This window comes from Drosophila elegans, unplaced genomic scaffold, assembly GCF_018152505.1.
Source record: "Drosophila elegans isolate 14027-0461.03 unplaced genomic scaffold, ASM1815250v1 contig_208, whole genome shotgun sequence".
NCBI classification, from domain to species: Eukaryota; Metazoa; Arthropoda; class Insecta; order Diptera; family Drosophilidae; genus Drosophila; species Drosophila elegans.
This window is the reverse complement of record NW_024545578.1, coordinates 7,484,487-7,511,888: the sequence shown is the minus strand read 5'-3', so window position 1 is coordinate 7,511,888 and position 27,402 is coordinate 7,484,487. Positions and strand designations below refer to the sequence as shown.

General features: G+C 43.8%; 7 protein-coding genes and 1 long non-coding RNA gene across 11 annotated transcripts; 2 read left to right on the top strand and 6 right to left on the bottom strand.

The window, feature by feature from the left end:
* Positions 1–411: 411 nt before the first annotated feature.
* Positions 412–3,127, top strand: LOC108146859 (RNA-binding protein lark). Its single transcript, XM_017273078.2, has 4 exons — positions 412–551; positions 809–1,693; positions 1,805–2,043; positions 2,560–3,127. The coding sequence occupies exons 2-4, from the start codon at positions 992–994 to the stop codon at positions 2,675–2,677; spliced, it is 1,059 nt and encodes a 352-aa protein (XP_017128567.1). The 5' UTR covers positions 412–551; positions 809–991; the 3' UTR covers positions 2,678–3,127.
* Positions 3,114–6,650, bottom strand: LOC108146857 (major facilitator superfamily domain-containing protein 8). 3 transcript variants are annotated; one of them, XM_017273074.2, is made up of 6 exons: positions 6,562–6,650; positions 4,873–5,152; positions 4,310–4,816; positions 4,098–4,249; positions 3,437–4,036; positions 3,114–3,370 (listed from the first exon to the last, which is right to left on the bottom strand). In XM_017273074.2, exons 2-6 carry the CDS (start codon positions 5,062–5,064, stop codon positions 3,199–3,201), a joined length of 1,623 nt encoding a protein of 540 aa, XP_017128563.1. In that variant the 5' UTR covers positions 5,065–5,152; positions 6,562–6,650; the 3' UTR covers positions 3,114–3,198. The 3 variants fall into 3 exon arrangements, with proteins under 3 accessions (XP_017128563.1, XP_017128564.1, XP_017128565.1); XM_017273075.2 differs by having other exon boundaries at positions 4,873–5,175; positions 6,562–6,605; XM_017273076.2 differs by having other exon boundaries at positions 6,518–6,591.
* Positions 6,651–6,765: 115 nt separating this feature from the next.
* Positions 6,766–8,295, bottom strand: LOC108146973. Its single transcript, XM_017273230.1, has one exon. The coding sequence runs from the start codon at positions 8,128–8,130 to the stop codon at positions 6,916–6,918; it is 1,215 nt and encodes a 404-aa protein (XP_017128719.1). The 5' UTR covers positions 8,131–8,295; the 3' UTR covers positions 6,766–6,915.
* A 101-nt stretch (positions 8,296–8,396) lies between these two features.
* On the bottom strand, positions 8,397–9,108 carry LOC108146974 (signal recognition particle 19 kDa protein). The gene is made up of 2 exons (XM_017273231.1): positions 8,935–9,108; positions 8,397–8,863 (listed from the first exon to the last, which is right to left on the bottom strand). Exons 1-2 carry the CDS (start codon positions 8,997–8,999, stop codon positions 8,443–8,445), a joined length of 486 nt encoding a protein of 161 aa, XP_017128720.1. The 5' UTR covers positions 9,000–9,108; the 3' UTR covers positions 8,397–8,442.
* A 570-nt stretch (positions 9,109–9,678) lies between these two features.
* On the top strand, positions 9,679–15,619 carry LOC108146837 (geranylgeranyl pyrophosphate synthase). Of its 2 annotated transcripts, none has more exons than XM_017273036.2 (7): positions 9,679–10,009; positions 10,238–10,392; positions 13,102–13,210; positions 13,272–13,532; positions 13,599–13,701; positions 13,777–13,904; positions 14,293–15,619. In XM_017273036.2, exons 1-7 carry the CDS (start codon positions 9,944–9,946, stop codon positions 14,449–14,451), a joined length of 981 nt encoding a protein of 326 aa, XP_017128525.1. In that variant the 5' UTR covers positions 9,679–9,943; the 3' UTR covers positions 14,452–15,619. The 2 variants fall into 2 exon arrangements, with proteins under 2 accessions (XP_017128525.1, XP_017128524.1); XM_017273035.2 differs by having other exon boundaries at positions 9,680–10,009; positions 13,066–13,210.
* Positions 15,620–15,782: 163 nt separating this feature from the next.
* On the bottom strand, positions 15,783–18,706 carry LOC108146836 (transcriptional repressor CTCF). Its single transcript, XM_017273034.2, has 4 exons — positions 18,588–18,706; positions 18,078–18,452; positions 16,074–18,010; positions 15,783–16,014 (listed from the first exon to the last, which is right to left on the bottom strand). The coding sequence occupies exons 2-4, from the start codon at positions 18,448–18,450 to the stop codon at positions 15,913–15,915; spliced, it is 2,412 nt and encodes an 803-aa protein (XP_017128523.1). The 5' UTR covers positions 18,451–18,452; positions 18,588–18,706; the 3' UTR covers positions 15,783–15,912.
* A 470-nt stretch (positions 18,707–19,176) lies between these two features.
* On the bottom strand, positions 19,177–20,969 carry LOC108146628 (serine/threonine-protein phosphatase 2A activator). The gene has a single exon (XM_017272673.2). It carries the CDS (start codon positions 20,609–20,611, stop codon positions 19,322–19,324), a length of 1,290 nt encoding a protein of 429 aa, XP_017128162.1. The 5' UTR covers positions 20,612–20,969; the 3' UTR covers positions 19,177–19,321.
* Positions 20,970–22,612: 1,643 nt separating this feature from the next.
* Positions 22,613–22,858, bottom strand: LOC108146652. The gene is made up of 2 exons (XR_001774480.1): positions 22,730–22,858; positions 22,613–22,647 (listed from the first exon to the last, which is right to left on the bottom strand). It is a non-coding gene; the product is annotated as an uncharacterized LOC108146652 (long non-coding RNA).
* Between the last annotated feature and the right edge of the window lie 4,544 nt (positions 22,859–27,402).

Here is a 27,402-nt window from a genome sequence, read left to right as displayed (position 1 = left end):
CCAGCTGGTCTGAGCTCGTGGGACGGTCATACTCTGATAACGATTTAGATAATTATATCTGAAAACGATTTAGCTTTTCAAAAAAAATTACTTTATTTAAAATTAGAAGATCAACTAAGTTTTTACTTTTTAGAAAGGAAGCAATCTGTTTATAAAACTATTATCTTAAATTCTTTTTTTTCACCAGGTGCACTTAATATATTTGTGGATTTTGTGGATGGTGCATAATGGTATAAGTAAACAAATGAAAAATAAGTAAAATATTTTAGTTTTAATAAATTTGACTGCTAATGTAGCTGTTGTCTGATCTAATTTTGTTAGACTTCTTTCCAATGTTGATCGTTTTAACAGAGTTAGTATGACCATTGCGGTGGCTTGTTGGTATTTGGGGACAAGCGAACTCTGGTCACTCTTGGTTACACGGCCACACGGTCATACTGCGGCATAGCAATCAAATCGATCTGGAAAAATCAACCCGCACGGCCTTGTCTGGAAAGTAAAAACTATAAAAGCTGTGCATTTAAATTTTAATTTGAAGCCCCCCAGAGCAGGTAAGTCCCCCGCATTATTCGTACCGCATTTGAAAGCCACGCCACTGAAAGCAACGAGAACCGTGAGAAAATGTGAACTCCAACCGCCGCCATCTTTTTTTTGTGTATGCGTTAGGGCCAACGCAAAAGAAAAGAAAAGAAAAAAAGCCGGAATGTGTAGAGATTACTGGTAATCGCGCTCCTTGTACTGCTGCATAAATGTTTCCCCCTGCTCGTAAATAGTTGAAAACAACCTGCCTGTCTTTTCTTCCCTTGAGGTAACGCGTTTGTCCGCCGCCGTCGCCGCTCAACCGCGATATCCATATATATATATTTTACCGACGCAGCCGCCGCCGACGTTGCCGCCGCCGCGTAGATAGCCATATTTCCGGGACTCCCCCACCCAGAGTGCTAGAAACGAAATAACCGTGGACGACCACGCTGCGGAACCCGCTGCCGCCATGCCCGGAGCCGGCACGTTCAAGTTGTTCATCGGGAATCTCGACGAGAAGACGCAGGCCACCGAGTTGCGGGCGCTCTTCGAGAAGTACGGTACCGTCGTCGAGTGCGACGTGGTGAAGAACTATGGCTTCGTCCACATGGAGACGGAGCAGCAGGGTCGCGATGCCATACAGAATCTGAACGGTTACACGTTGAACGAGTTCGCCATCAAGGTGGAGGCGGCCAAAAGCCGGCGGGCGCCCAACACCCCGACCACGAAAATCTTCGTGGGAAATCTGACGGACAAGACGCGGGCGCCGGAGGTGCGGGAATTGTTTCAGAAATACGGCACCGTCGTCGAGTGCGACATTGTGCGCAACTATGGTTTCGTCCATCTGGACTGTGTCGGTGATGTGCAGGACGCCATCAAGGAGCTGAACGGTCGCGTCGTCGACGGCCAGCCGCTCAAGGTTCAAGTGTCGACCAGTCGTGTACGCCCCAAGCCGGGCATGGGCGATCCGGAGCAGTGCTATCGGTGCGGAAGATCCGGGCATTGGTCGAAAGAGTGTCCGCGACTGTACGGCAGTGCCGGAGGCGGACGCGAGCCGCCCTCACCGCTCAGCGCCGGCGGCTACAGAGATCGCATGTACGGTCGTGACCCGTATCCGCCGCCACCACCGCCGCCGCCATTCCTGCGTGACCGCATCATGGATGGCTTTAGGGTAAATTCAGCAACCATTTGCCCCCGATCAAATCATCCATTGACCATCTCAATCCCTCTGGCTCTGAGTGCAGCCATGTAACTCATGTAACGCTTGTTTTCCCTCCCGCAGGACTATGACTACTATGACCGCCGCTTCGAGGACTCACGCGATCTGTACGAGCGTCGCTACCAGACCTCGCGGATGCGCGACTTCCCGCCGCCGCCCATCTCGCGCCGCGAGCCCATGCCCCTGCCGCCCCCGCTGAGCGGCAGCCTGCGTTCCTGCAGCGTCTCGCGTGGATACGACACCATGTTCAGTCGTCGCTCACCGCCTCCGCCGCGCAGCAGCAACGGAATGAGTCGCTACGGGTATGTGCTGAATCGATTTCTAGGACTCTAGTCTTGATTAGGCAATACAACACGCAAGGGACTTTCCTATTTACAAATACTTTGGAGTTGAAGAATTTTGATTTGGTTGGCATGTTCAGATTGGTCTGACCATTTATGTACCTTACCCATAATAATGAAGCAAGTAAGGGCTTAAAAAAACTCACTGTTTGCGATTAAGGCAACTCAATACTTCTTTGTTCAATCTTTCTAATCTGGTTAAAGTCAAAATATTTAGTTTATCTATTCTAATTGGCAAATAATGCCTTGGAAGGTTCCTTCTTTGTCTTTGTTTACTTTATGAAACTTGAGAACGAGAACAAAGAACATGGTGAAATATACAGATGACAATAATTTTCTTTACATAAATTAGCACCTGCTTCTCTTATGGTTTGTTTTAAGAAATAAATTTATATAAAGTAGATAAGATGCTAGAGTAACTATTAAGTTGTATCCTCGTAAAATCAGTTTCTTATGTCTTAATATTGCCCTCCATAGCTCACCCACTCCTCATGGCTACGAGGACTTCAGCCGCGATGCATTCGACGAGCGCATGATTTCTTCGCGCGGCATGCGTGGTCCCTCACCTCCGGGTCGCCGATATGCGCCCTACTGAGATGAGTTTTACTATAACGGCAGCAGCTGAGTGGCGGTTGCACTGCCCATGACCCTGCCCATATCCCTGCCCATGGCCCACACCCTATACCACACAGCCAGCAACCAGAGGACGAGGGCTGGGGACTGCTGGCTGCTCTGCTGGTCGCCAGCGGCCTACTACCACCATCAACCACACCAACAGCACATGCTGATGCCGACGACATTTTCACAATTGTGGCTGCCGTCTTGGTAATCCACACGTATTTTACTAAGCCCAAACTAACCATAATTCGTATACTTAAACAAGAAGATGGAAACACCTGTCGAAGCGCATCCTCCTTATATGCAAACTATGCCTAAAAGACTAGACAACGACGTGCTTTCCAACACAACCACAGAGAATCGTTTCATCAGTAGACTTTGCGATATCCAATAAAAGCATAAGCAGTCGAAAATATGCAAAAATAAACATGTATTTTAAAGCTAGCTTAAGGGGCAGTATAGCAACAAAGTGTATTAGAGGTAGAGGAACTTAATCCACTACGCGTGAGCTAAGGAGTGATAACTGCCGTTCTTGGTCGAAGCGGAGTGATGCCTGTCGTTTCGGACGGACTCTTCGGGCGAGTGATCGTCCAATGTGCCACCATTGGACTGGTTTAGTTCCTGCAGTTCCGCAGGTGCCTTCTCGAATGTCGGTGGGATTAGCAATCGACTGGGAAATATAAGAAATTGTGATTAATTTCAGGCAACCCCCATTACAAATCCCATTTTGACTCACTTGCTGCAATGAAGCCAAAACATTGAAACGAGCATCATAATTGAAGTTACACCAAAGGTCCAGTATGTGCCCAGCCGTGTGTAGATAGATCCCACAAAAATAGGACCAAGGACACGCGATAGACAACCTGAACCGGTCATCCAGCCCATCCAGACGCCCTGCGGTCGGGGACCCAGAACCTTTGAGAAGATGGTCTGGATGAGGGTCACCCCAATGGGATAGCCCACGGAGGTGAAAGCAAAACCAATGATGAACTGCGTCAATGTTAATGCCGGCAGCTCAGCGCACCACTTTTGCTCCGCTATCGGGCAACCCAAATACATGGGATCGCTTTCGCTAAGATTCAAGCTGGCATTGAAGGGCTGCGCCAGTTTGGGCGGATCCGGTCCCCAGGGCACGAAGAGCACTCGACCGAGGAACATCAGCGAGAAACCGCCCCAGATGAGCACGTAGCGTTCGGCAAAGAGCTTGCACATGGGCTCAATCAAAACAAAAGTGACCAGGGAGACTATAGCTGCTGTGGTCATCATTATGCCCATGTACCACAGCGCCTCATCGTCGGACCAAGCAAACATGTCCATCGTCAGAGATGTGCCCAATCTGGAGAGCGAAGAACAAAGTCATTTCTGTTCGGAAAACTCTTAAAATCGAGAATACTTACGTTTCCAGCAAGACAAAGTTGAATACCAGAACAAAGAATGCGATGATCAACGTCCAGGCGGAATAATAATTCGGCTTGATGCCTTTCCAAGTTTCTGTCTCCGAGGTGCCGCCCTGCATTACCATCACCTCGCGAGCTGCGATTTTATGCTCCTAAACGCGTGTTCGTACTTAATACAAAATGTACCTCAACAAAGTTACTTTTCGCTTTACCTCAAACACGCCGGGCAGGAACATCATGAAGTTCCCAATGCTCATCACCACATTAATCCATCCGGATGCCGTGTACATGTTGAAGTGCATCATGCCCCACAGCCAGACGTGTCCCTGTTCGCCAAGCGGAGTGACCGCCGCCTGCAGAGTCGGTCCGATGATGAAGCCCAGGACCTGAGCCAGCGACACCATCGAAACGGCATGGGTGCGTTCGCTGATTCGCGTGGCAGCCGACAAATAGGACCGGCACAGGGCAATATTCGCCGAGCTAACCCCGATGAGGAACCGAGAGGAGAGCATCCAGTACTTCACGTTATCCGGACGCAGTTCCAGCGAGGAGTATATCCCACTGGCCAGGGTGAACAGAGCCAGCGAAATAAGCAAGGGCAGGCGGATCTTACCCAACCTGTTGCCCCACCATCCAAAGATGGGACTGAAGATCATTTGCCCCAGCGGATTAGCGGCCACAATAAGGCCCATGAACTCCTTGCCCGCTTCGGGATCTAGCTAAAGAGAAATGGGCATCAAAAGGCGGTGGATGGAGTGTATTTTGGCAAACACACCTTGTTGAGGAAGGGCCAAATGCCTGTGAGAATAATGCTGAAGCCCAGCGCCATCAGGAACATGGTAAAGTAGATGATGCGTACGGAGCGCCAGCGCTGTTTGTACTCCTCCAGTGTCTCCAGGCCATCGTCGACGTCCTCGGGCAGTCTTTTGGTTTCAAAGCGAGCGGACACTCGGCGTGCAAACTCCATGGTCGTTTTGCTGATTTGCTTTTTGGTGGGTGGGTTGATTGTGATGAAAGTGTTTGTTGAATTTTACCGCCACTGAATCATTCTGTATCTGTTTCGTAAAAGTTACATAGACTTTTGTAAATAAATCTGTTAGTTTTTTAGACATAAGTTGCCCTTCGCTCATACATGTTTTTCTTTCGAAAAGGTTCAATAATAATAAATAAATAATAAATTTCTAAAAATATTTTTAAAACTTGCCAGTGTCGATAAAATAATTTTGTTAAAGAATAACAGAGTATTAATGATTAAAAAATGGAATTAGTTAAAAAATCGCATTTGAAAGAACCTAAACCGTTTTTTAAAATTTTACCAGTGAATTTATCTTTAAATATTTGAATGTATGACTAATCTTTATCTTTTCCAAATAGCTTTCTTTAAAAACTTGAATATTAATTGGATTATCCGTGCCGTCGCGTGCTTATCCCCCGAAATACCAAAAATATGACACAGCTGGTTGAACTTATCACAGTAATTTCGGCAGATAAAGGCAATCGGGGTCGGAATAAAGCTATATTCCGTTGCCAAGTGAGAGTGTGTGTGGGTTCTTTAATAAAAGTCACTATCTATGTGAGTTCGCCTTTGTTTTTGTTTATATTGCATGATAAGGGTCGAACAGAAACCGTCAGTTTATTACATGGATTTATTTATCACATAACCACTTGATGTTTACTCTTGCACAGTGTTTAAAATAGTAACAATGAGTGATAGCCAAATTTAAACTAAACAACAATCAAAACAAGTGTTTTTGAAGTTTTTGCGATAATGGTGCAATTGCAGCGATTAGCCATATCAATCGGTATTGGTAGACTACTCTACTTCCTAGTTCCTCAATGGAAAGTCACGTAAATCAATTTCAGATTGAATATACATTTCCAATTGATGCACTCATTTGTTGATTGTGGAGAGGCCAGATTCAGATTCAGACTCTCGTTCTGGGTCTCCAAACACCCATACACACACTCTTATTCGAATAATAGATATAAGATAGCGACCGTTGATCTCTGCTTGCTTTGTTTTTGTTCATTTGAGAAAAGCTAAATTGTATCACTCTCTCTTCTTTGATTTCTAATTATTTCGGCACTTGAATAATTATTTGGCCCGCGCACGACAATTTACTGCGTTGCTTTTGTACACTCAATATATGATTCTTTTTTTTTGTTTTTTTTTTATTTTTCTTATTAACTTTTCAGGCACTGCAAACGTTTGTTGTTTTTCTCTCACTCTCTTGACTTTTGTAATGTTGAGCCGCACACATCACCCAAAACGCATTTTCTCTGGCCTTTTCGCTCCCAATGGGTATATGTATTTACATATATATTTTGCCAGTAAGAAGAACAAAAAGTAACCCCCTGCCGCCGATCCTCTCTTTCTCTTTAATCCCTTTGTGGGGCTTCGAGCGAATAGGGTAATGCACCTATTACCAATTGGGCTCGGACTGAGAGCCACAACCACAACTACCTGTTGCAGCGGAACGGAAACAGCGTCGACCACTGAAGATGAACGGTTGCGGCAGACTGAAGACGCTAACGCGACGCTTGTTCCCAACAAATCGGATGGAGGCTTCGGGAGAGAGAGAGTGGGATGGAGCTAAAGAGAAAGGCCCCCCCGTTAAACATGTGTAGCCCAAAAGTATGTTATGATATTTAAACAAAAAATGTTAAATGCTCTTACAATTACTGCTACTGCAGGAAATAAAAAATTTTTAATTTATTTTGAGAGACCCAGGGATGTCTTAAAAATATACAACAATATATGATTATAAAGGTAAGTTTGATTGAATTGGATTACGATTTAGTGCTGGGTAGAGTTTCCCTATTGATTCCCCCTGGCCTGCTGCAAACGCATCAGTCGCCGCTGTCTTAACCAGGGGAGAAGGAGACCTCCTCGCTGGACGGGAAGGGGAGCTGGGGCAGCCAGGGGAGCGGGGGCAGCAAGGGTTACAGCTTCTGGAACGATCTCATTACGCCGGAAATTCCGAAGGCTGGCACTTGGTCTACGGGGCACAAGCTCCTCATCTTCGCGTTCCTTTTGCTGCGGCAAGGCTTCGTTCATAATGTTCAGGCTGAAGACATCTCCACTTTGGGAATCGGACGTCAGATGACTTACTGTATCCTGAAGCACCTTGGGAATACGCTCTACCACCTGCAGGGCATCCCGAAGTGGCCGGATCTCCCGCTCCGAATCCCTACGCAACTGCTCCTTAATGGCTTTGCTTTTGGTGATCTTACGGGACAAAGGACTCTTTTTGCTTTTCCGGAAGACTTGTTCCTTCTTAAGGGGAGCGGGACGAGTCAGACGCGGAGCAGTGTGCTCCAGGAACCACGGCTCCCGACGAGCTGGCTCCTCCAAATCAGCCTGGCGCTTGAAACCCGATGGCTTGGACTCACGCTGCTGCTTTTGAGCTCGCGTTCCCAAGGGTGAGGGACGCACCAGCGAGCTGGCAAAGTCATTAAACCACTCCAGGTGGTCCACGGAACGCTTGTGCCTGGCCAGATCCAGCTCCGAAGTCTTGGCAATCGTTTTGAGGGCATTGGCAGTGGACTGACTCTTGGAGGGCTTGTATATGGTGATGTTGGAGCGACGGTTTCGAGGGGCCTTTGCTGAACCAGAGGCACTTCTGGTCACCAGATCCCGCTCCTGCTCGAACTGCTGGGCGTTGCGCACAAAGCGATTGCTACTCGGCCCCTGGATGACAATTTCAAAGGGCAGATTCAGCGTCTTGGCGTTCATCTGCATGGTGCGGATGCACTCGGTGTCCGAGCTGTCGTCGTTACACTCGCAAAGACATTCCTCGCCGCAGTAGAAACCCAAACAGCCGCAGTGCTCGCAGAGTGCCTTGCAATTCTTCTCGAGCTTCGATTCCGTGAGGGGGTTCACAAGGCGTGTAGTCTTCGTAGATGTGGCGGCCACTGTCGATGGGGATTCAGTGGTTGTGGTAGTCGAGGGAACAGCATCTGCTGTGTTGTGGATGGCCGCAAGTGCAATTATAAGCATGTAGCCACAGAGGCTGCTCTTTCCGGTCATCATTGTGGGTGCTCCGAGTCAAACTGTTTGGACACTTGCGATGCACAACCGATTTTATAACGCTGACCAGGTGAAATCGTAGATGTTCGTGACTGACAGTTGATTCTAGATTTCAGTTCGCCGGAATTTCTGCTGACTTTGTGTGATCTTGAGACATTTCCCAACTGGGTTCTCCAATTGAGTTCTATGCTGTTCTGAATTTTTTTTGGCACACTTTGGCGTGCCAAGGCCGAATTCCCGCACTTGAACTTGGCCCAGAACAAATGACATATGTTTACAGAGTTTATTACAAATGAAACAAAACTAACGAAGTCATCAGCGGCGTTTGCCCTTGCCCTTCTTGCCACCGCCGCCGCCACCTCCGGATCCGGATGCACTGGGCTGCGGCTGCGACTGTTGGTGGTACGAGTCGCCGGTTTTGTTCTGGCGCGTCTTCAGCTGCGGGATCTTGCTGGCGATGTGCAGCATTACGGACTCCCGCGAGGGGAAGTCTTTGTTGAAGAGGGTTCCGTCGGCGTTTCGCAGTTGCACGCGCACACGCCCGCGGAACTGGAGCTCGCTGCTCTTCTCGCGGCAGTACTTCATGTTCTCCATGAGGAACTGCAGGTTGCTCACTGAGAGTACGTCCCGGATCTCTATGTAGGTGGGGTTGTCCACGCAATTCTCCTTGGGCAGACGGCGACCTTCCTGGCGAGTCCTCTTGCTGTTGATGTAGGCGGGATATATGCAGATCCACCTGTGATAGCAATAATAATGAGGGACATGTGAGTTCGGACTTTGTTTTTCTCGAATTCGTGTGTTTTCTACCGCTCCATCTCGTTGTGCTTTATGTTCGGGTTCCAGTTGGTTCGCATAGGCACCGCAGCAGCCATTTTCGCAGGAATTTCGTTGTTATTGTGCAGTAATTTCTATTTAATTAACAAAAATGTAAGCTAGAAAGCTATTTTCCACGCAGGCAACCTGGCCTGAAATAGGGATGGGCAAGGCTATCAAAACGAAGTAATCGATAATAAGCATAAAGTCCATTCCAATTTTTCAAGCCAAATCTGGCTTTTTATAGTTATAATTATTATTCTTTTAATTTAAAAATGAAAGCACTCAACAAATTAATTTAGAATTTTGTTGAGTAAACACCCTGGCCTCGAATAAATGAAATAACATTTAAATAGTATTTTTATTATTTATTTAAGTAAAGAAATACGAAAAGTTGTATTTGTTATACAAATTTATTTATTTATTTATTTTATAAATACTTAAAATAAATTTTTTTACTACACTGCGTATACTAATAAAATAAATGAATTTGTTATTCAATTGTGAAAATAAATAAAAATTAATTAAACGTTTTTAATTTGTAGTCAAACTCTTCTAAATTACATTTAGTTTTCTTAGTTCTAATTATATTATAGTCATTTTTTTTGTTTATATTTTCTTATAAAAAATTTGTAATGCTTTTTAATAGTATTGAATGCGCATCCCTGGTGAAATCGATGACTGCTCGAAAAGCACTCTCGACTGTATCGATGGCCTATCGATTTGTTGCCACCTCTAATGTGCAGGCCGCGGAAGAACTTCAATAACAGTCTGTTTTTGGTCTTTCCGTGGAGTATTTGCTTCGATCTGTGCGGATTACGGGAATATTCGAGTTTAACCGTCGACGAGCGGCCACAAACAATTCTAGTCACGCGTGTCGCGGAGCCAAGCGGTAAACAAAAAGCACGCCCACCCCCGTCTTCGACCGCCCCCCGCAATCAAAACAACAAAAGCACACAAGCAAGGCCACGGCGGAGCAACAACAACAACAACAGAAACAACAATGGAAGAACTGAACAGCATATTGCAGAAGACCAAAGATAAATCAACGCAAAAGGAGCAGGATGAGGTACTTATCCCACGGCCTAATCCATCCGGACCCCTGAACTTTGACATTTTAAAGTGGCACCAGCCACACCACCCCCCCACCTCCGCACCCCCCGAATAAAACACCAACTAACCAGCTCTCCGTCGCCTTCTCCTTCTTCAACCCACTTATTTTGGGGTTTATTTACATGTGGCCCACGCACAAAAACTCCCACTCCCAAACGGCGCCCGATGGTTAAACGCTGTCCAGATTCTGCTGCAGCCCTTCACATACATACAACAGATTCCTGGCAAGCAATTTCGCTCTGAGTTGGCCTTGGCCTTCAATCACTGGTTGCTCATACCGGCCGAAAAGTTGGCGCAGATCGGGGACATTGTGCAGATGCTGCACAATTCCAGTTTGCTGTGAGTATATCATTTAAATACAGTATACAGCTGCGGTCAGATTAGCAGCCATTAACTTGCATGCCAATATATCAGAGCATGATTTTACAGTCCTATAATTTCGGTCATGGTTGATTTCTATAGTATATATTGTAGGAATTTGTACAGAGAAAATTTACAATGTCCATTTTTATGACTATTTTTTGAATGTACTTAATATTCAGTACTGCCAGCACCACTAACGTTTTCGGGAAAATGTTAAAAAAATAATGTACTATTATTTCAATATATAAGTAAAATAAGTTCTTAGAGTTTGAATAAACCGTATGGCTACTATTACGATTGTTTTTTTATTGCTGACTTTGGAAATAATTTTATAAGCTATTAAAACAAAACAATAGTGTTATATTACAAAAAGACTACATGTGCACGTCCTTAAGAAATTAATATTAATTCGCTGTGCTAATTTTTTGACCGTAACCGTATGTAAATACCTGTCGATATTGTACGTAAACTAATCATGTGTAGCGCGATTTTATTTTATTTTAAGTTTTGACCTTTGCCTTCCTGTGTTTTTCTGCTCTGCATTGTTTGGCTTTGTTTACCTTTTGTTTGTTCCACCAAAAAACCCCAACCCTCCTCTTACCCTTTTTCTCTGCATGTTTAATCTCTTTTCACACTTGCACAGCCTGTATTTGTATACATTTGGTTTATTTGCTTTTGCCTAGATGGATTCCAGTTAAATGCCTAATCGAGTGTGAACTTCTTGTGGAAGTGATGACGGGAACAGAAGAGACTCCCCTCGAGTTTGACTCGAAAAATATAGCAATGCGCGCCATATGCTCGCTCGAGAAGTTCTTATCATCATCGGCAGTTCATTTCCATAACGCACACATATATTATACTTTGCATTATCATTCGGAATGGTGACTCACACCTCTCTTCCCCAATTTGAATTGGCCATATTGAGTAACGTTCTCGGCCATTTGTGGGTTATTCGGGCAGAGTGTGTGTTGGCCTCAAATCAATTCCAATTTTCATTTCATGAGCCCGCAGCTTTATCTGTTTACAATTGAATTTCTTTGCATTCCATTGCCGTATCCGAAATTGCATAAATTATTTAGATTTTTCTTCAGAAGCCCAGGGGGTAAAATGTGAGAAAAGCAATGAAAGAGCTGGGCTGCCAACAAAACGCCACAATTAAACTTTGATCTCAACCAATTGAAGTGTCTGCCGCTTTTCAATTAAAGTCAGTAAACTGAGTCGAAGTGGCCAGGGATTTTCTTATATCTATGGGAAGCAGCTAAGGAAGTATTCATGTCGCTTTCGGGCTAATCTTGTCTTGCCTCCGGCCACCTGTCGCCTCCTATTCAAAGGCAAGCACTCAGAAATGGCCTTAATTCTGCTTAAAATCCCCAGCATTGTTCCTTGGCAGCATTCTCATTCCCCCAAGTGGCCGGGCCTGTATGTTCTTGGCGTTTCTACTATTTTTTTTTTTTTTTGTAGTAATGCATTTTCATATTGGCAAAAACTTAGTTTTACAACGATGCCAGCAGTTACAGCAGTCAGTCCTGCCCAAGATCCCCGACCCTCGTCCGTCCGTCATTCATGCACTTATGCCCATTGTCAGTTAGTCAGCCCGTCGCCAGTCGACAGGCATTGTCACAACTCTTGCCACGCAGCACGCCCACTATTTTCCCTCATTTCCCTCGTTTTCCCCAACACCGTCCAGCCTCCTTGCACCCCGCATCCTTTCCATATCCCAGCCCCTTTGTGCGTTGTCGCTTCAACGCCCACGCCTTCATGCCTTCCATACCAAACCGTACCCAATCCCAATCTTGTCCCATACCATACCATCCCATACCATCCATATTCCCTGCCAATGGCTTTGCCAGCTTTGGCGGAGCGCAAACATTTTTTAATTACGCAAATGTTGGGCTGCCCAGCTCGTTTTGCCCGCCGGGCACCGTAGTTATTGGAGCGATGGCGGCCTTAAAGCGAGGCTTAAATTTACACATCTATTATGGGGCCACCGTATGTTCATAAATATGTATGTTTAGCCTGACAAGAGGGGGGAAACACCTATTCGGGCGACACGTGACGACTTTTCCTTACTTTGTTTACGCTCGAATTATGAAATTCTATTTAAAAAACCCATATTTTGCTGCTCCGTACGTGTTCATGTCGTGCAATTTGCAATTTATGGTTTCACAAAAACATCTGCTGATTTGATTAGGAAATTATCGTATTTTCAAATGAAACGGAATGCTGGCTATATAAGCAGTAACTTAAGCCTAATAAAAATATTTCACTTGACTATAATTTCACGATTACATAGTTGTTCGTCATATTTTTTGAGTCAAATTTCCAGATTTTAATTTTATAAATGTGTATGTACATATATGTATCTACAAATGTACGAGTTTCTCAAATTTTGCAGAAATCATCATTTTTTTGATGGTTGTTGGGGGTTGAAAAGTTTAGAGGTAGCTGTTTGTCAAAAAAGGAACTTTTAAATAAAAAGCATGAGTTTATTTATTCTACTATATAATTCTAAAATTTGCCTGTTTAAAAAATTTGTTAAGAAAACCACGAAAATGTTATACTAAAATCTAGAAAAGTAGACTAAACTGTCCAGGACACGATCAATTAACTCACAGCTATTACATATGTGTTCTCAATACTAACTTACAGCATTGATGATATTGAAGACAATTCGATCCTTCGCAGAGGTGTGCCCGTGGCGCATTCCATTTACGGGGTGGCCAGCACCATAAATGCGGCCAACTACGCTCTATTTCTGGCACTAGAGAAGGTGCAGCAGCTGGGACACCCGGAGGTATGAACGAAACCAGAGTTTCTGGTGAATGCGAGTGCCAACTAATACGCATTGCTTGCAGGCCACCAAGGTGTACACGGAGCAGCTGCTGGAGCTGCATCGGGGTCAGGGCATGGAGATCTATTGGCGCGACAGCTTCACGTGTCCCTCGGAGTCCGATTACAAGCTGATGACTGTGCGCAAGACTGGCGGCCTCTTCATGCTGGCCATCCGTCTGATGCAGTTGTTCAGCTCCAACAAGGAGGACTACTCCAAGTTGACGGCTATTTTGGGCCTGTACTTCCAGATACGCGACGATTACTGCAATCTCAGTCTGAAGGAGGTGGGTAGAGTGGGAATGAATGTGCCTAGCATTAATCAGTTAATCAATGATGACATTTCTCTGCAGTACACGGAAAACAAGAGCTTCGCCGAGGATTTGACGGAGGGCAAGTTCGGCTTCCCGGTAATCCATGCGGTTCGCACCCAGAAGCAGGATAAACAGGTTTTACGTAAGTCCAACCAAGTCTTGACCTCACCCAAAGGCTCTCCACTCATCAAGTTGGGGCTTATGCTTATATCCACAGACATATTACGCCAGCGCACGCACGACATTGAGGTCAAGAAGTACTGCATCACCTTGCTGGAAAAGCTGGGCAGTTTTCAGTATACACGCAAGGTTCTGGAGACGCTCGATGCGGAGGCGCGGGCGGAGGTTAGTACTTAAGGACAAGTGATGGGTAGTAGTAGTTCCTTGGAACTCATTTTAGGTTCTTATTTTCTTAGTCCATTAATGTAGGTACAAAAAAGTGGATTTGGTGAAGAATAATACGCAACACATGTACAAGTAAAATCTTAAACTTTGAAAATTAGATCTGATCCAGTTTTTAATAAGCCGTTTCATTGAAATCAAATATAGTAATTGGTCTTAGCTTTGACTAAAAAAAAGTATTTTATTAAGGAAAACGATATGCTGAAAGCATAACGATTTAAAACCCTTTGTTATTGAGATGAATTGTGATTATAATTTTAACTTTTAAATATGCCACACAGATCGTAAACTATGTTGTTTGTCCCGAGCTAATAGCTTTCATCCCACACAGGTGACTCGGCTGGGCAGCAATCCGTACATGGACCGACTCCTCAACAAGCTGCTGTCGTGGAAGACGAGCGACAGCGCCAGCATCACGCAGTCGAACCAGATCAATCACAACAACGTCTCGCGCAGCAGCCCCAATCAGAACACGCTCAATTGCAATTAGCAGCCAAAGAGGCAAAAGAGGGAGCAGTCGTGAATTGCGAACGGCAGAGCCTCTTTTGCCGCCAATCCGAGACAGCAGCAGGCTAGGAGCCGGCCGACGTCCGCCTGCCTCAGTGCGCCCCTGTTGCGTTTCCTGCAGAAGCTGAAGATATTCTGAGATTTATGTTCCCCTTTGCCACCCGGAAAACCCACTGAGAACCCTTTACTTTCAACCAAAACTGGAGCGATGAGAACGGAAATGGATGGATGAAATGGAAATGAAAGGAATGGAATGGAAAGGAAAGGAATGGAAAGGATGGGGATGGAAAACAAAACCAACAGCAGCCTTACAGACAGAAAATTGTTAAGCCAAAAGTAAATTGATATAAGCCAAGCTTATCAGTGAGCTAGCAAAGAGCCATAGCACAGCTTTCCATGAATTTGTTTATGTTAACTTTTAATTTAGTTTCGTTTTAAAGTTACGTAGTTAGTTCTCTTCCTTTTGCCCAGCGAATGGGGTCAAGCAAATCTCGCAGAGCATTAACTTAATTATAGGATATGCAATTTTTTAGCTCTTATATTTCTAAGTGTGTTTCGTATTCGTAACTCGATTCTGCAAGCAATTTTCGATTTCTAAGTGTCATTTTTCAATCTAACTCACTCGGAACTCAATGTGCACTTCCTTTATCGACGTTGTTCCATTTTTTAATTGTTATACAAAAGGCAATTCGTATACATACGTACTATTAACGACAAATTGTTAACGTTTTATGCAACAACTACAAAATCAACACAAAAGAAAACCACTATATATTGAAATAATGATAATGATGCACTGCACAGCAGATTTTTGCACATTGCACCACCTACAAAATATATACATATATTATATATAAATATATATATTTTTATTGTAGTTATACACTTGAAAAAAAAACGGCAAGAGAAACCAGAAAAAAGAACAAGCGGAGTAACAAACCAGATTGCTGAAGAGAAAATGAAAACAAATTGTAAACTATGCAAACATTTTATGGTAGGAACGACAACTAATAGCCGAGAATTTACAGTGCACGCCCAGATGCAGCTAACAAACGCAAGCGCACCCAACATTTTGCCCATATACCACTAATGAAAACATTGAAATATGTATGTATTTAAATAAATATTTATGCCAAGTTGTCAATTAAAAATTAAGTGTTGAGGATCATTTATAACTAATTAGACGTGGGTCAAATTAATGTATTTATAATTGCCGTGTTCAATCGATTGGCATAAAGTCATTGGAAATATATTCTTATTTTATCCACGAAAAGAAAGCATTGAAAATAATTCCTTGATGAAAATTCATTGAAATAATGTTTAAACTTTAAATTTGTATTTAAATAGAAAACAATGTAACGTAGAATTACGTTATGGTATCCTTGGTATGTACATAAGTTAGTCTTAATAACTTTTCTTTATTTTTTGTTTTTTTTTCAGGGGACTAAGTATCCTGCTCAATCATATCCATCAGTTGCAGAAACTCCTGTGAAGTGCCTTCAACTCCGTTCTCCGGGGCCTCAAATTCGTCATATTCATCGTCCTCCTAAATGGGAAAAAGCTGTAGCGAATGGAACAGAAGTCGAGAATTCTTTTTAGACCTACCTCGAAGCCAAAGCAGTTGTTGGCATTAATCTTGGAGGCCGCGCTCGGCTCGTGCTTGACCACCACCTCATCCTCTCCGTTAACCAGCTCGACGACCATAACCTCGCCGTCATCACCCTGGAGTTCCACGGTAAAGTCCGAGTTGTCCGGTTCCTCCTTGATGTGGAACGTCTTGGTGCCACCCTTGCTCCGAAGACGTCGATTGATGATCGTGGGCTGGGAATTCTGACGCGCCTGCTTGTTGATAATAACAGGTGCGGGCTTGGTTTTCTGTCTGGTCAGAATAGTATCGGGTATGACCCGCTCCTCTTCGTTGTGATCCTCATCCCCTGAGTTCTCCGGCTCGATATCGGCCAGGACATAGCTCTCTGGGTTGTCCTCCTCTTCGTTTTCGTCTCCGTCCAAGTTTATGAAGTCTTGCTCCTTGACCAACGCCACCACAGTGCCATCCTTCTGGATTCGCAGATTCCTGCCCATTTTGAGGCGTCGCTGCTTCTCGCGAGCATTCACCGTGTTGTCGTGCACCTCCATGTGCCGCATCAGGTTGCCCTTGTGGGTGAACTCCCGCGAGCAGCTGGGACACTTGTGCATCTTGGCGCGCGGCTCCGGCGGCTGGTACTCCTCGTTGTGTATGAGATTCATGTGGCGTCGCAACAGCTGGCGCTGGCGGAAGGACTGCGGACACTGCTCGCACTGGAACGGCTTCTCGTCCAGGTGGATGAGCATGTGCGAGTCCAGGTGGCGCCGGGTCACCGAGGCGTAGCTGCAGAGCGTACAGCGGTAGCACTTCTCGCCCTCGTGCGACTTCACGTGCAGCTTGTACTGGTAGCGATCGGGCAGCATCTGGTCGCAGCGCCGGCACATAATCGGCCGGTCCGAGGTGTGCATGTGCTTGATGTGGATGCGCAGGTCAGCCTTCCGGCCGCAGGTCGTCGGGCAGAGGGTGCACTGGAAGACGGGCTTGTCCACCACGCTGTGGATGAGCTTGTGGGCCTTCAGCGAGTTGGACTGCGTGAATCGCGACTTGCAGATGTCGCACTGGTACTTCTTTTCGCCCGTATGGATGACCAGGTGTCGCTTCAGCTTGAACATGTCCTGCGAGGCGTAGGTGCAGTGCGGACACTGGAATGGTCGCTCGCCCGTGTGGCAGGTCATGTGGCGACGCAGCTTGGTTAGCTCCACGCTGGCGTAGCTGCACTCCGTGCACTTGTGCGGCTTCTCCTTGGTGTGCTTGTAGCGCGTGTGCCGGATCAGTTCGCCACTGGTGGTGAAGGCACTCTCGCAGGACTTGCACTTGTGCGGCTTCTTGCCCATGTGCGTGTTCAAGTGGTTCTGCAGTCCCACATTCGTGCGGAAGGACCGCTCGCAGATGGAGCACTTGAAGGCGGGCACCACATCGTGGTTCCGGCAGTGGCGCGTGATCAGAAACTTCTTGTTGGCCGCATACGGACAGTGGGGGCATGAGTACTTTTGTCCTCCGGAGGCATTCTGCACGGCTGGCTTCAGCTTCACCTCCTTGCTACTGAGCACAAAGTCCAGGTCCTTCTTGTCATCTGCCTCGAAGTCGTACACCTCGTTCTCGTTTGGTTCCAGCACAGAGGTAGCTGCTTCAACGGCAGCACTGTCCACTGTGTAGTCCGCCAGATCGCTGACCACTGAACTGATGTCCGGGTCATCCACCAACTCCTCGATCTCCCGCTCCAGATCAATGGGCTCGGGTTTGGGTAGAATCGGGTTCTTCCTGGGCCTGCCCCTAGTGGCGGGTACTTTTGTGGCTGTGGCTGTTGCTGGAGCTGGAACCGTTGGCGATGGCATTTCAATCTGCTTGGCCTTGGCTGCAGCCCCTCGCGCTGGACGAACACTGATGGGTTTGGGTTCTGGTGGTGACTTGAATGGGGCACCTTTTGGCGGCGACTTGGCCGGCCGCAGGTTGATGGCTAAGGAAAAAGACCCAGGTCAGTGAGGAGTTCAATGTTTTCTTATAGCTAAGAAATGGATACCTACATTTATTGGTGGCTTTGGGTCTTCCGGGCTTGGCAGCCGCCTGCTTGAGCTTCTGCTGCAGCTCCTTTTGCTTCTTGGGCGTCGTCTTGATGTAGCAGTTGCCCTCGTCATCTATGAAGTACTTGTCCTCGTCGTCGTCGTCATCTTCCTCCTCCTCCCTCTCCGCCTGCTGCTCCTCCTGATTTGACTTGTCTGCCTCCGCATCTTGGCCCGCCTCCTCCTCGTCGTCCACTTCGCCATTCTCGGCGCTTATGGCCCTCAGGATGGTGTGCACCACCTTGTCATCGTTGCTGCCATCGATTTCCTTATGGAAATTGCTGAGGAACGACTGCAGATCCTCGGAATCCTCGTCCTTTTTCGCTCTCCTCGGCATTCCTGTACAAAAACAAGGATTTTGTACAAGTGGCGACGCACAGCGGATCGGGGTTCCAGAATTTCAGGGCCTGAAGAGGGCGCCTATCGATTTTCTTGCAGAGACCACACGAAGATCTCCATTCATTAAATACTTACCGGCACTTAATTACTAACAAACAAGAAGTTAAAAGGGCCGGCGAATGTCGTTATTGTTCCTAAATTTACGATTAAAGTGGAAACAGCTGCCCAATTCTAATAAAAGATGGCGACATATAGCATCATTTAGAGATGGCCCCGCTCTAGCTATCGATATATCGATATGCCATCTTTTTGTAAACAATGAATTCGTTTATGCGCATGATTTTTCATAAAAAACATAATAAGATATATTTTGGTGAAAAGAAATCATTTTTTTTTATCTTATTGAGAACTTTTAATAGATGAGTGTTTAATCCTTAGGGATAGCAATGCATGTTTCTCATCTTTTCACAGTTTGTTTATAAATGCTTATTTAATCACTCAACCAGCGGTTCCATATCCAAACACTTATCAAAAAACTTCATTTTTAAGATAATGAAAAAATACGGAATATTAACATACTATCGTATGTGAGCTATCGATAGGAAAGCTTTTATTTAAATTTTCAAAAAAGATAACAGATTTTAACAATGTAAATTATTATTTTGATTGCCGAAAGTAGTAGGTTTATATTGAAAATATCTATAATAATCCAAAAATGGGTATATATGTGTAAGCCAAACCATAATGCGCCTGCATGCTGGCAATACTTTTTTTTAATTTTAATAATGATTATAATGATATATCATTTTGAAATGCCATTCCGTTTTTATATCCTTACAAGACAAGTTTGATATTATTGGACCTACATTTTAGAGACCTTTATTCGATGTAGAAGACTCATTTGGCACTTGTGAGCTTGGATGAAACTGGTAAGTGCTTGGATTGTTATTCTCCACCATCTGACGCAGCATCCAGAGGCGATTATCCTTGCTGTCGTCGTCCGACTGATCCTCAGCTCTGGGCTCCTGGAACCCGAGAAAGGACTCCGTGTACGGGCTGAAGTATCTGCTGACGGGCCCGGTCTCATCACTGTACTCCAAGATGTTTGCCGGTTGCTGTCTTTCCTGCAGCCCACCGCTGTTGTCCCCATTATGATCTATATACAGAGAGCCCAAGCGGACGCGCTCCAACTGGATGGGCGGCACTGCGGGATCAAAGGACATCAGTTCGCCGAAGATGGCATGTTCCATGGTGTGCAAGGAGCAGAGCAAGTTATCGATGACGTTGCGCTCGAATCCCATGTACACCTGTGCCCAGGTGGGTATCGAAAGGATGCTCCACAGCTGGAAGGCCACTTGGCTCAGCTGACCGCCGCCCCCATTCCTCAAAAGGTAATCAACCACTTCCACTATCATGTAGTCCTGCTTCTGGCTCTCCAGCACCTTGGCCTGCTCGCACTGCAGCGGCGAGAAGGGTGCCTCCAGCGAAAGCTGCGCAGCTCCCCACAGATAGGGTATAAAGATGAAGTCATCGATGGTGCATACCGGATCCTTGGCTGTCTGCAGGCCATAGATTGCGACCATTCGGCGGACCAGATGGGCATAGCGGTTGAAGAGCATCAGGGCGGCGGCCAAAGTGTCCTTGGCCAGCAGGATGCCAGCCCGGAAAAGGCCGCAGAGGAAGAACAGGAACATCAGCTCGTTGGCGGGACCAAAATCCATGCTTTTCGCATTCCCAAATGAACGCCTCAAGTACTGGCCCAACTCGTTGATGTGTCTACAATGAATGGCCGGAATGATCTCGCCCAGTTTCCTGAATACATGCTGGTACATGTCGCGCAACCAAAAGCCATAGCAGTTACTCTTAATCTTAGCCGCCGGCAACGCTGTGCTCGTGTCCTCGATCCTGGGCGTGTGCTCGACCAGGAGGTGCTCCAGCCCGTCGAAGATCTCGCACAGTTGACGCATCTGCTCGGTCACGGGAAAGTCGCTGGTCATCCGGTGGCCCTGAATGGCCCTGCTGGTGTTGCTGATGTAGGCCACGATGTCGTAGTAGGCTTGTGACCGCACCCAGCGGTTCACATCCTCGATGCCGTGAACCTGCTTCACCGGCCCATTCTGTATGAGCTCCGATGCCCGTAGTATATGCACAGTCGCCATTATGCATCAAAGCTTCGACTTTTTTCGTGTATTTCCGTGTTGAAGTAGATAGGATTGGTTTTGAATTAACCGCCGCTACCTACTTTATATAACAAGCTCTTTAAAATTATCTAAAGCCTATTCCAGCAGCAGTTTTCTTTGATTATTTTGTCACCTTATATTTTAATATTTGTTTTTTTTTTAAACAGTTTTGCATTTACACATATATTCTATCATAATTGTTTAATGGATGATTATGGGTAACCCACTGTGGTTTGTCTTTTGGCTTGTAATTATGCTTTGGTTTTCGTTTTGTGTGGCCCTAATTGGTTCTTTTTTCTACGTGTGGACATACATGTTTTCTCAATGTAGTAACAGCTTTCGGGTAAGTTTGTCTTTCCAACAATTAATAAGTTAGACAAAATAGATATCCAAAAGATAATCATAAATTTATATCCACACAGAGCATGGCAGATTTCTTTTTAAAGTGGGTTCAGTTTCCAGGATATTGTACTGCAGCAATGATAAACTGCCAGCCACTTTTCTAAACAAAAATTCCTGCGACTTCGTGTGAGATATAATAATGGCCTGCTTTAAGCAAGAAAATTCAAAATCCGACAAAATAATATATTTTGTTTAAATTATGTGCCGTGAAAAAATGAATCCAACAAGCTTTCCCGTTGGAAAACCTTTTATTTGACTTTCAGACATTTAACGTGCTATAATAAATTAAATTGTGTTGAAAACATTCTGTACTTAAGCTGAGAAATTAATAAAGCATTTTAAAAACTGTGAATTGCCATTAAATTGAGAACAAAACATTACAAGATCCCAAAGAACATTAAAAAAAAAACTGAAAAAAATGTTAGTTTTTTATCTTTTATTTCATTTGTTATGATTGTTTCAGTGGAAGCTTTATGATACAATCGCCCGATTTTTACAAAAATTTAAACCGTAATTCTGAAATTTATACCCATGCTAAAAAATATTTTTAAATTTTTTAAGAGATAACAAGTTAAGAGATTTTAAAGCTCTTAAGATATAGCCTATATTCTTCAAATCTGTCCACATTAACAGCTATCGATTTGTAAAATCCTTGCTGCTTAGCAGCATGCATAATTGCCACCGTAAAGTATCAATCACAAGATTTGAGTAATTTCCAAGCGTCCCCCGGTGCTGCAACTAATCAATTTAATGGCTCGAAATGGCCAGCTCAAATGATCTGTTAGCGGTCGAGATGAAAGGGGCGCGGACAATAGTCAAAAGTGTCCTCGTACATCAGAGACGAAGACACGCTTCACTATGGGCCTAATTGCTTTAAAATAAGCCACACCCACGGTGCCCGAAAATCCATCTTGCACGCACATTACGAGCCCATCGATCGACCGTTAGGCAAGTGACTACATCGGACCTTTTCCACTGGAGGATTGGGTTTTTTGCTTTTTTTTCGAGATTGGCCAGCGAGGAGTGAGGAACGAGCGTGCGGGCGGCCGGCGACTTTGATCTCAAGGATCAGAGCGGCATAGTGCGGTGCAGTGCGGGGCACGCTTGTCAATTGTGGTTGGCTTCAAAAGCGGCTTACTGAACCCCATGTCCCGATACCAATACCGTTTTCAATCCCAACCCAACCCAATCGCAGTCGCAGTTGCAGTCGCTGTCCCAGTTCCCCGGGCGAATGAAGTGTGTAATTTGAAATTAGCTCAGGCTCAGCGGCACCTTTTGAGCCTGGCTGACTTGGTGCACCTGCTGATGCTGATGCTGATGCCGATGGGATGGTGATGGTAATGGTGATGGTGATGGTGACGGTGTTGGTGACGGTGTCAGCCAACGGTGCGGCTGTCCTGTGGCGGCTACTCAGTTACGCAGTCACACCATAGCGTCAAGGCCAACCATCTACGTCCCCCGCAACTCATCCAGCTTAGTTCGATGCACAGGAAAAATTTTGTAATTATTTAAGACTTTTAATAGTAGTTTTGAAATACTAAATTCTAATCCGAATTAAATAAAAACACATTTTAAATGTCCTTTCATTACCAGATTTCCTATTTTTATTTCATCTAGATCGCATAGTGTAAGAGGATTATCAAATACATGACTTCAGCAATATTTTCAAAAAATAGAATCCGTAAATTAAATTACCTTGAATTAATCAATTGTATTATTAACTTCGTCTTGGTTGTCTTTCCTGTTTTTTTCCAGCTTTTAGCCACTCGCTTATTGGGCCCCATTATGGCCAAATATACCTTCATGTTGAATCGAGGTGCTGGTTCGTATAAAAACGTTTACCAACTAATTTTTCTTGCTTATTAAATGAAGCTAATGTCAATTACACCATTTCAAATCGAAATGCAAAACGACTAATTTTAAAATGCATAATAATATGTATGTATATATGAATATATATTACACAACTTGTTTCATTTTATCAATTTATCTTAGAATTTTTGAGAAATCTATAATCCACGCCCATCCTTTTACCAAAATGTAATGTGCAAGTAATAAGACTTAAAACTCTATTTTAGGCAATGTAGTCCACGATTCCTTAAATCCAGGAATTTTTTTTTTAGTGTTCTCATCTCCCTTTAAATATTAAGATTATAATACATATCGTTAGTTTTTTTTTTTCTGTGTGAAATTTCATTTTCGATTTCAGATCCATTCAGTAAATGAACGACAGAGAGGGATACGCAAATTTATGGCCACACATATCTGTATGTACATTTATAATGTGACTAATTTGCGATCTCTTGATTTTCCAAATCCAAGACTCATCCATTCCGTTCGCCACCAATCTCGAATTTAATCTTCTATGCCCAATGCCCGATGTCCGCCTGCAGTGGGGGGTGCTAATCAGGTTTCTGGCCCCAAATTGATTTCATTTTCATATTTCAATTTCGAAAGACGGTGGACGGTAGCCGGTAGCCGGAGCTCTGTCGAAAATGCAAAATCAGTAAGACCAGTAGTCGCGACATGATATAAATTAACTGTTTTGACTTTGTGAAATGAAATGCGGCCTCTTTGAAATTCCAATTCGAAAAGGCGAAATATATCCAAGAGCCAAATCGATTTCTTACACAAAAAACTACGAGCACTACCGCACCGAAATTCAGAAATTCAACACAAAATACCATTCAAAGTGGGCTTCGCTCCGCTTCGAGTTGTTTATCTCGTTAGAGTTGCCAGCGCACCGATTTCTTTTCGGCTTAAATGGTTTATGTGCGTTTGCAACCAGTTTTATGGACATCGCCTCCGCAGGCTGACGGAGCGGCCTGATTATATATTGATGCCGCCGCTGGATGTTGGATCTTGGATCTTGGATGTTGGATGCCGAAGCCGATGCCGCCAGACTAAAGCCAGCTTTTCGTATTCGAGAGTTTAGGTGGGCCGTGGCCGGCGCCTTTGAAGCATCTCGTTTACCACGTGCCTTGGCATCACTCCACCTCACTCCACTCCACTCCACCAACCCCCAATGCCCATCCCCCAACCCCAATCTTAAACCTCCAACGATCGCGGGTGGAGTTTTGGCCAAAAACTCAACGACGCCGCTGATCCCCAGATGATCCAATCAAAACGGCGACACACAGACCCCCATTTGAATTAATAAACAAAAATGTGCTCATAAATAAATATATATTTTAGAAATGTTTATTTATATGGTTTAACACAAAAAAAAAATGCCGCAGCCAGTTTTCAAGTCGAGTAGCGATTTTAACGATTTTAATGATGTGCTCAACGTCTTATGATTTAATTATGCCGTTTGTTGTTGCGCTTATCGTTTGTTATCTTCGCCGTCTTCTTTTTTTTTTTTTTTTTTTTTTTTGTTTTTGTTGTCTCCGCCTTTTATCGGTCTCAGCTAATAATATATGCCCCATATTGAAGCCGGCTCGCTCGGATATAGCTATTTATTGAGCCTTAATTATGTGCGATTTAAATTCTTAATGAATGCCGCTTTTGGCCAGCTCCGTCGGAGATCAGCTCCTGTTTGGCGTAGGCGCGCATGTGCCGATGATTTAAATGATAACGAATTGAGATATCTGCATAATGCCGATAATGTGCGGGTGGCAGATGCGATGAAGAGGCGCCGGCATGACGACGCCAGTCGATCGTCTTTGTGAATCGCGAAATTCCACAAATTTGGCCGAGATGTGATAAACTATAGAGTTAGTCAAGATGAAGAGAGAGAGTGAAATTATGTCAGCAATGAAATTCAAATTGATTTTGGGAATACTTTTTCCACAACTATATATCCCTGATTTTTTATTTGATTTATTTACAGCTTTTGCCGTCGTATTTATTTTTCAAAGTTTACCAAGTTGTAAAATAAATTCATACTCGAAAAAACAAAAAAAATATTTAAAATCAAAATGGACTTTCTAATAAATGTTGGCTGAATATCGTTTCGAACAATTATACAATAAAATCCTTTAAAATCAATATGTTATACTAATTCGTAACCCTTTATATTATTATAATTTTCTTAGAATTTATAGGAATCTTTAAGAATAAGCTATATGAATTTAAGTATAACCTAGGGTCCTTTTCTGCAGTGTGTGTTTTTTATATAATAAAAACATAAGATTACTTTTCTTTTCTTTATATGAAAAATTTATATCAAGGACTTAAAAGCTTGAAGCACACAAAAACCCAAAAAAAAATATAATTAAAACGGTATAGATCATAGGGATCATCAGTAACTTCTATTGTCGCTCGTGAATTTGATCCTTTTGACAAGATCAAAGTGGTTTGCCTTTGAATCTACGAATTTTTTTTTTTCGGTATATGAAAGTGGAAATAGAGGATGGTTCTGAATTTAGGAAAGAAGTGGGCTCCGAGGGGCGTGGCGAACCAGCGACATATGTGGGTTGCGTTTAGTAGCTTAGAATCAAAGTCGGATCAGCGCAAATCTCTGTGATCATTGTCTCTGCCGGCGTCGCTGCCGCTGCTGCGGTCGACGTTGACGTCGCTGCCTCTGCCGCTGTCGGTTGAACACTTTGATGTCCTAATTGGTTTATTACTTTGTCGGCATCTCGAGTCTTCTTTGTATTTCTGTTTTTTCTCTCCACCTATCCAGATCGCTCTTCTCTCTCGATGCACAGAAAAACAAATTTTATATTTTTTTCCGAGATTGGAGGTTAAAATTTACGGTAAAATAATAAATTTGAATTATTGGCTAACAGCATAAAAGCATTTGATTTTCATACTATGAACATGTAATTATATTTCAATTAAAAATAATTATATTTAAAAAACAATGTTTCAGATAAAAAGAACAAAATTATATTGCCCTTAAACTTATTATGATCTTTTCTCTTCAATAAATTGCAAATGAGTTGACGAATATTTTGTCCAAGATTTTATGTTGAATAACAACATAAATATAGTTGTTTTAGAAATTATACAAAAATTATATCAAAAATCGAAATAGCTTCATTGTTTTTAAACGTATACGAAATTTTGTTCCATTTTTTGTTTTAAACCGAATTTTTTAAATCTAATATAAACGACTTGAAAATTATGCAATAATTACAAAATGTTATATAATAAGCTGCAAGCATTTTTCTGTGTGCTTTTGCTGTTGCTGTTGAATTCTGTTTTATGCCGTTGTCTGGTTTATTTATTTCTTTATTTCTCTGGGTTTTCATGCTGCAGCCAGGGACTTGAGATACAACTTAAGCCCCGACTTTGGCCAGAAATGGGGCTTAACGAGTGAGCACGCGCACAGAACGGGAAGATGGTCGCTGGGCCCCGGGGCCCTCGGACTGGAAAACGATCTGGCCAACTCCCATTCCATCGACCCAGACCCAGACCCAGACCCATACCCATCTCCCCAACCGCCAGCTCTTAACAATGTTGCCGCGTGTGCGCTCAATCAACATGTTGCGATATCAGCGCAATTTGTCATCTTATAAACAACAGAGCGCGGCTAAAATTCTGGCCAGGTCCGAAGAGGATCAGGGGCATCGTGATCAGAAGCAGTTCCCGCAGCGGCAGTGGCAGTGGCTGCAAGGGCAGCAGAACATCACAACATCACAATGGCCAACTACCAGGAAACCGTTTTCCCAAATCTCCCATCTCTCACAGTCCGCTGTGCGGTGCGGTGGTCCTGTGTGAAGTTGGCCGTCTTCGTATTCAAAGCACAAGAAAACTCAATCAAGGGCCTCGTAAATCTTGGCACAATTTGATGAGTGCACAGTGGGAGACAATGGCATGGGCCATGGGCCAAGGGCCATGACCCGTGCACAGTGGGATGCACGAAAATGGATTTGGACATATTTCAGAGTTGTTCGCAAACTCAAAACTATTTGTTGATTTGTTAATTTTTGTGTGGCGTTTAGGTATTTTAGAATTTATATACGTCCTTTTATTTACTTAAGGGCTTTTAATAATAAATTCCTTATAATATCTTAAATCTTTACTATTATTCGTCTACGACATTCATTTTAAAATAAATTCTGATTTGTGTTTATGTAATTTTATTTCATAAATTCACAGGCTAACACCTGTCATTCTCTGTTAGTTTTGTGTACTTGTCTTAAAATATTGATAACTTTTCATATATATACATATATATATATTCATATATATAATGTGTGCAATTTTTTTAAATTAAGAAAAGAATGTTATTTTTTGTGTTTAAGTGTATATTAAGTTGGGCATAGTCCACAAAAATATTACAAAATGGGATCTTAATAAATATTGCCCCTATAATATCGATACCAAATTCTACATTCCACATTTATGATATTGCCACAACTTGCCCACTGTGTTGCACTGTAAGTGGTTCTAAATCACTCGACTTATTGATTATGGCC

Bases quoted from the DNA above. Each gene is read 5' to 3' on its own strand.
- LOC108146974 (XM_017273231.1), bottom strand. From the start codon at position 8,999: ATGGCTGCTGCGGTGCCTATGCGAACCAACTGGAACCCGAACATAAAG. The intron at 8,864-8,934 runs GTAGAAAACACA...TTGCTATCACAG, and splicing joins AAGCACAACGAGATGGAGCG to GTGGATCTGCATATATCCCG.
- LOC108146973 (XM_017273230.1), bottom strand. From the start codon at position 8,130: ATGATGACCGGAAAGAGCAGCCTCTGTGGCTACATGCTTATAATTGCA.
- LOC108146628 (XM_017272673.2), bottom strand. From the start codon at position 20,611: ATGGCGACTGTGCATATACTACGGGCATCGGAGCTCATACAGAATGGG.
- LOC108146859 (XM_017273078.2), top strand. From the start codon at position 992: ATGCCCGGAGCCGGCACGTTCAAGTTGTTCATCGGGAATCTCGACGAG. The intron at 1,694-1,804 runs GTAAATTCAGCA...TCCCTCCCGCAG, and splicing joins GCATCATGGATGGCTTTAGG to GACTATGACTACTATGACCG. The intron at 2,044-2,559 runs GTATGTGCTGAA...TGCCCTCCATAG, and splicing joins AACGGAATGAGTCGCTACGG to CTCACCCACTCCTCATGGCT.
- LOC108146836 (XM_017273034.2), bottom strand. From the start codon at position 18,450: ATGCCGAGGAGAGCGAAAAAGGACGAGGATTCCGAGGATCTGCAGTCG. The intron at 18,011-18,077 runs GTAGGTATCCAT...CTTTTTCCTTAG, and splicing joins ACCCAAAGCCACCAATAAAT to CCATCAACCTGCGGCCGGCC. The intron at 16,015-16,073 runs GTAGGTCTAAAA...TTTCCCATTTAG, and splicing joins ACAACTGCTTTGGCTTCGAG to GAGGACGATGAATATGACGA.
- LOC108146857 (XM_017273074.2), bottom strand. From the start codon at position 5,064: ATGGAGTTTGCACGCCGAGTGTCCGCTCGCTTTGAAACCAAAAGACTG. The intron at 4,817-4,872 runs GTGTGTTTGCCA...ATTTCTCTTTAG, and splicing joins TTTGGCCCTTCCTCAACAAG to CTAGATCCCGAAGCGGGCAA. The intron at 4,037-4,097 runs GTAAGTATTCTC...TTCGCTCTCCAG, and splicing joins AACTTTGTCTTGCTGGAAAC to ATTGGGCACATCTCTGACGA.
- LOC108146837 (XM_017273035.2), top strand. From the start codon at position 9,944: ATGGAAGAACTGAACAGCATATTGCAGAAGACCAAAGATAAATCAACG. The intron at 10,010-10,237 runs GTACTTATCCCA...AACGCTGTCCAG, and splicing joins CGCAAAAGGAGCAGGATGAG to ATTCTGCTGCAGCCCTTCAC. The intron at 13,533-13,598 runs GTGGGTAGAGTG...ATTTCTCTGCAG, and splicing joins GCAATCTCAGTCTGAAGGAG to TACACGGAAAACAAGAGCTT.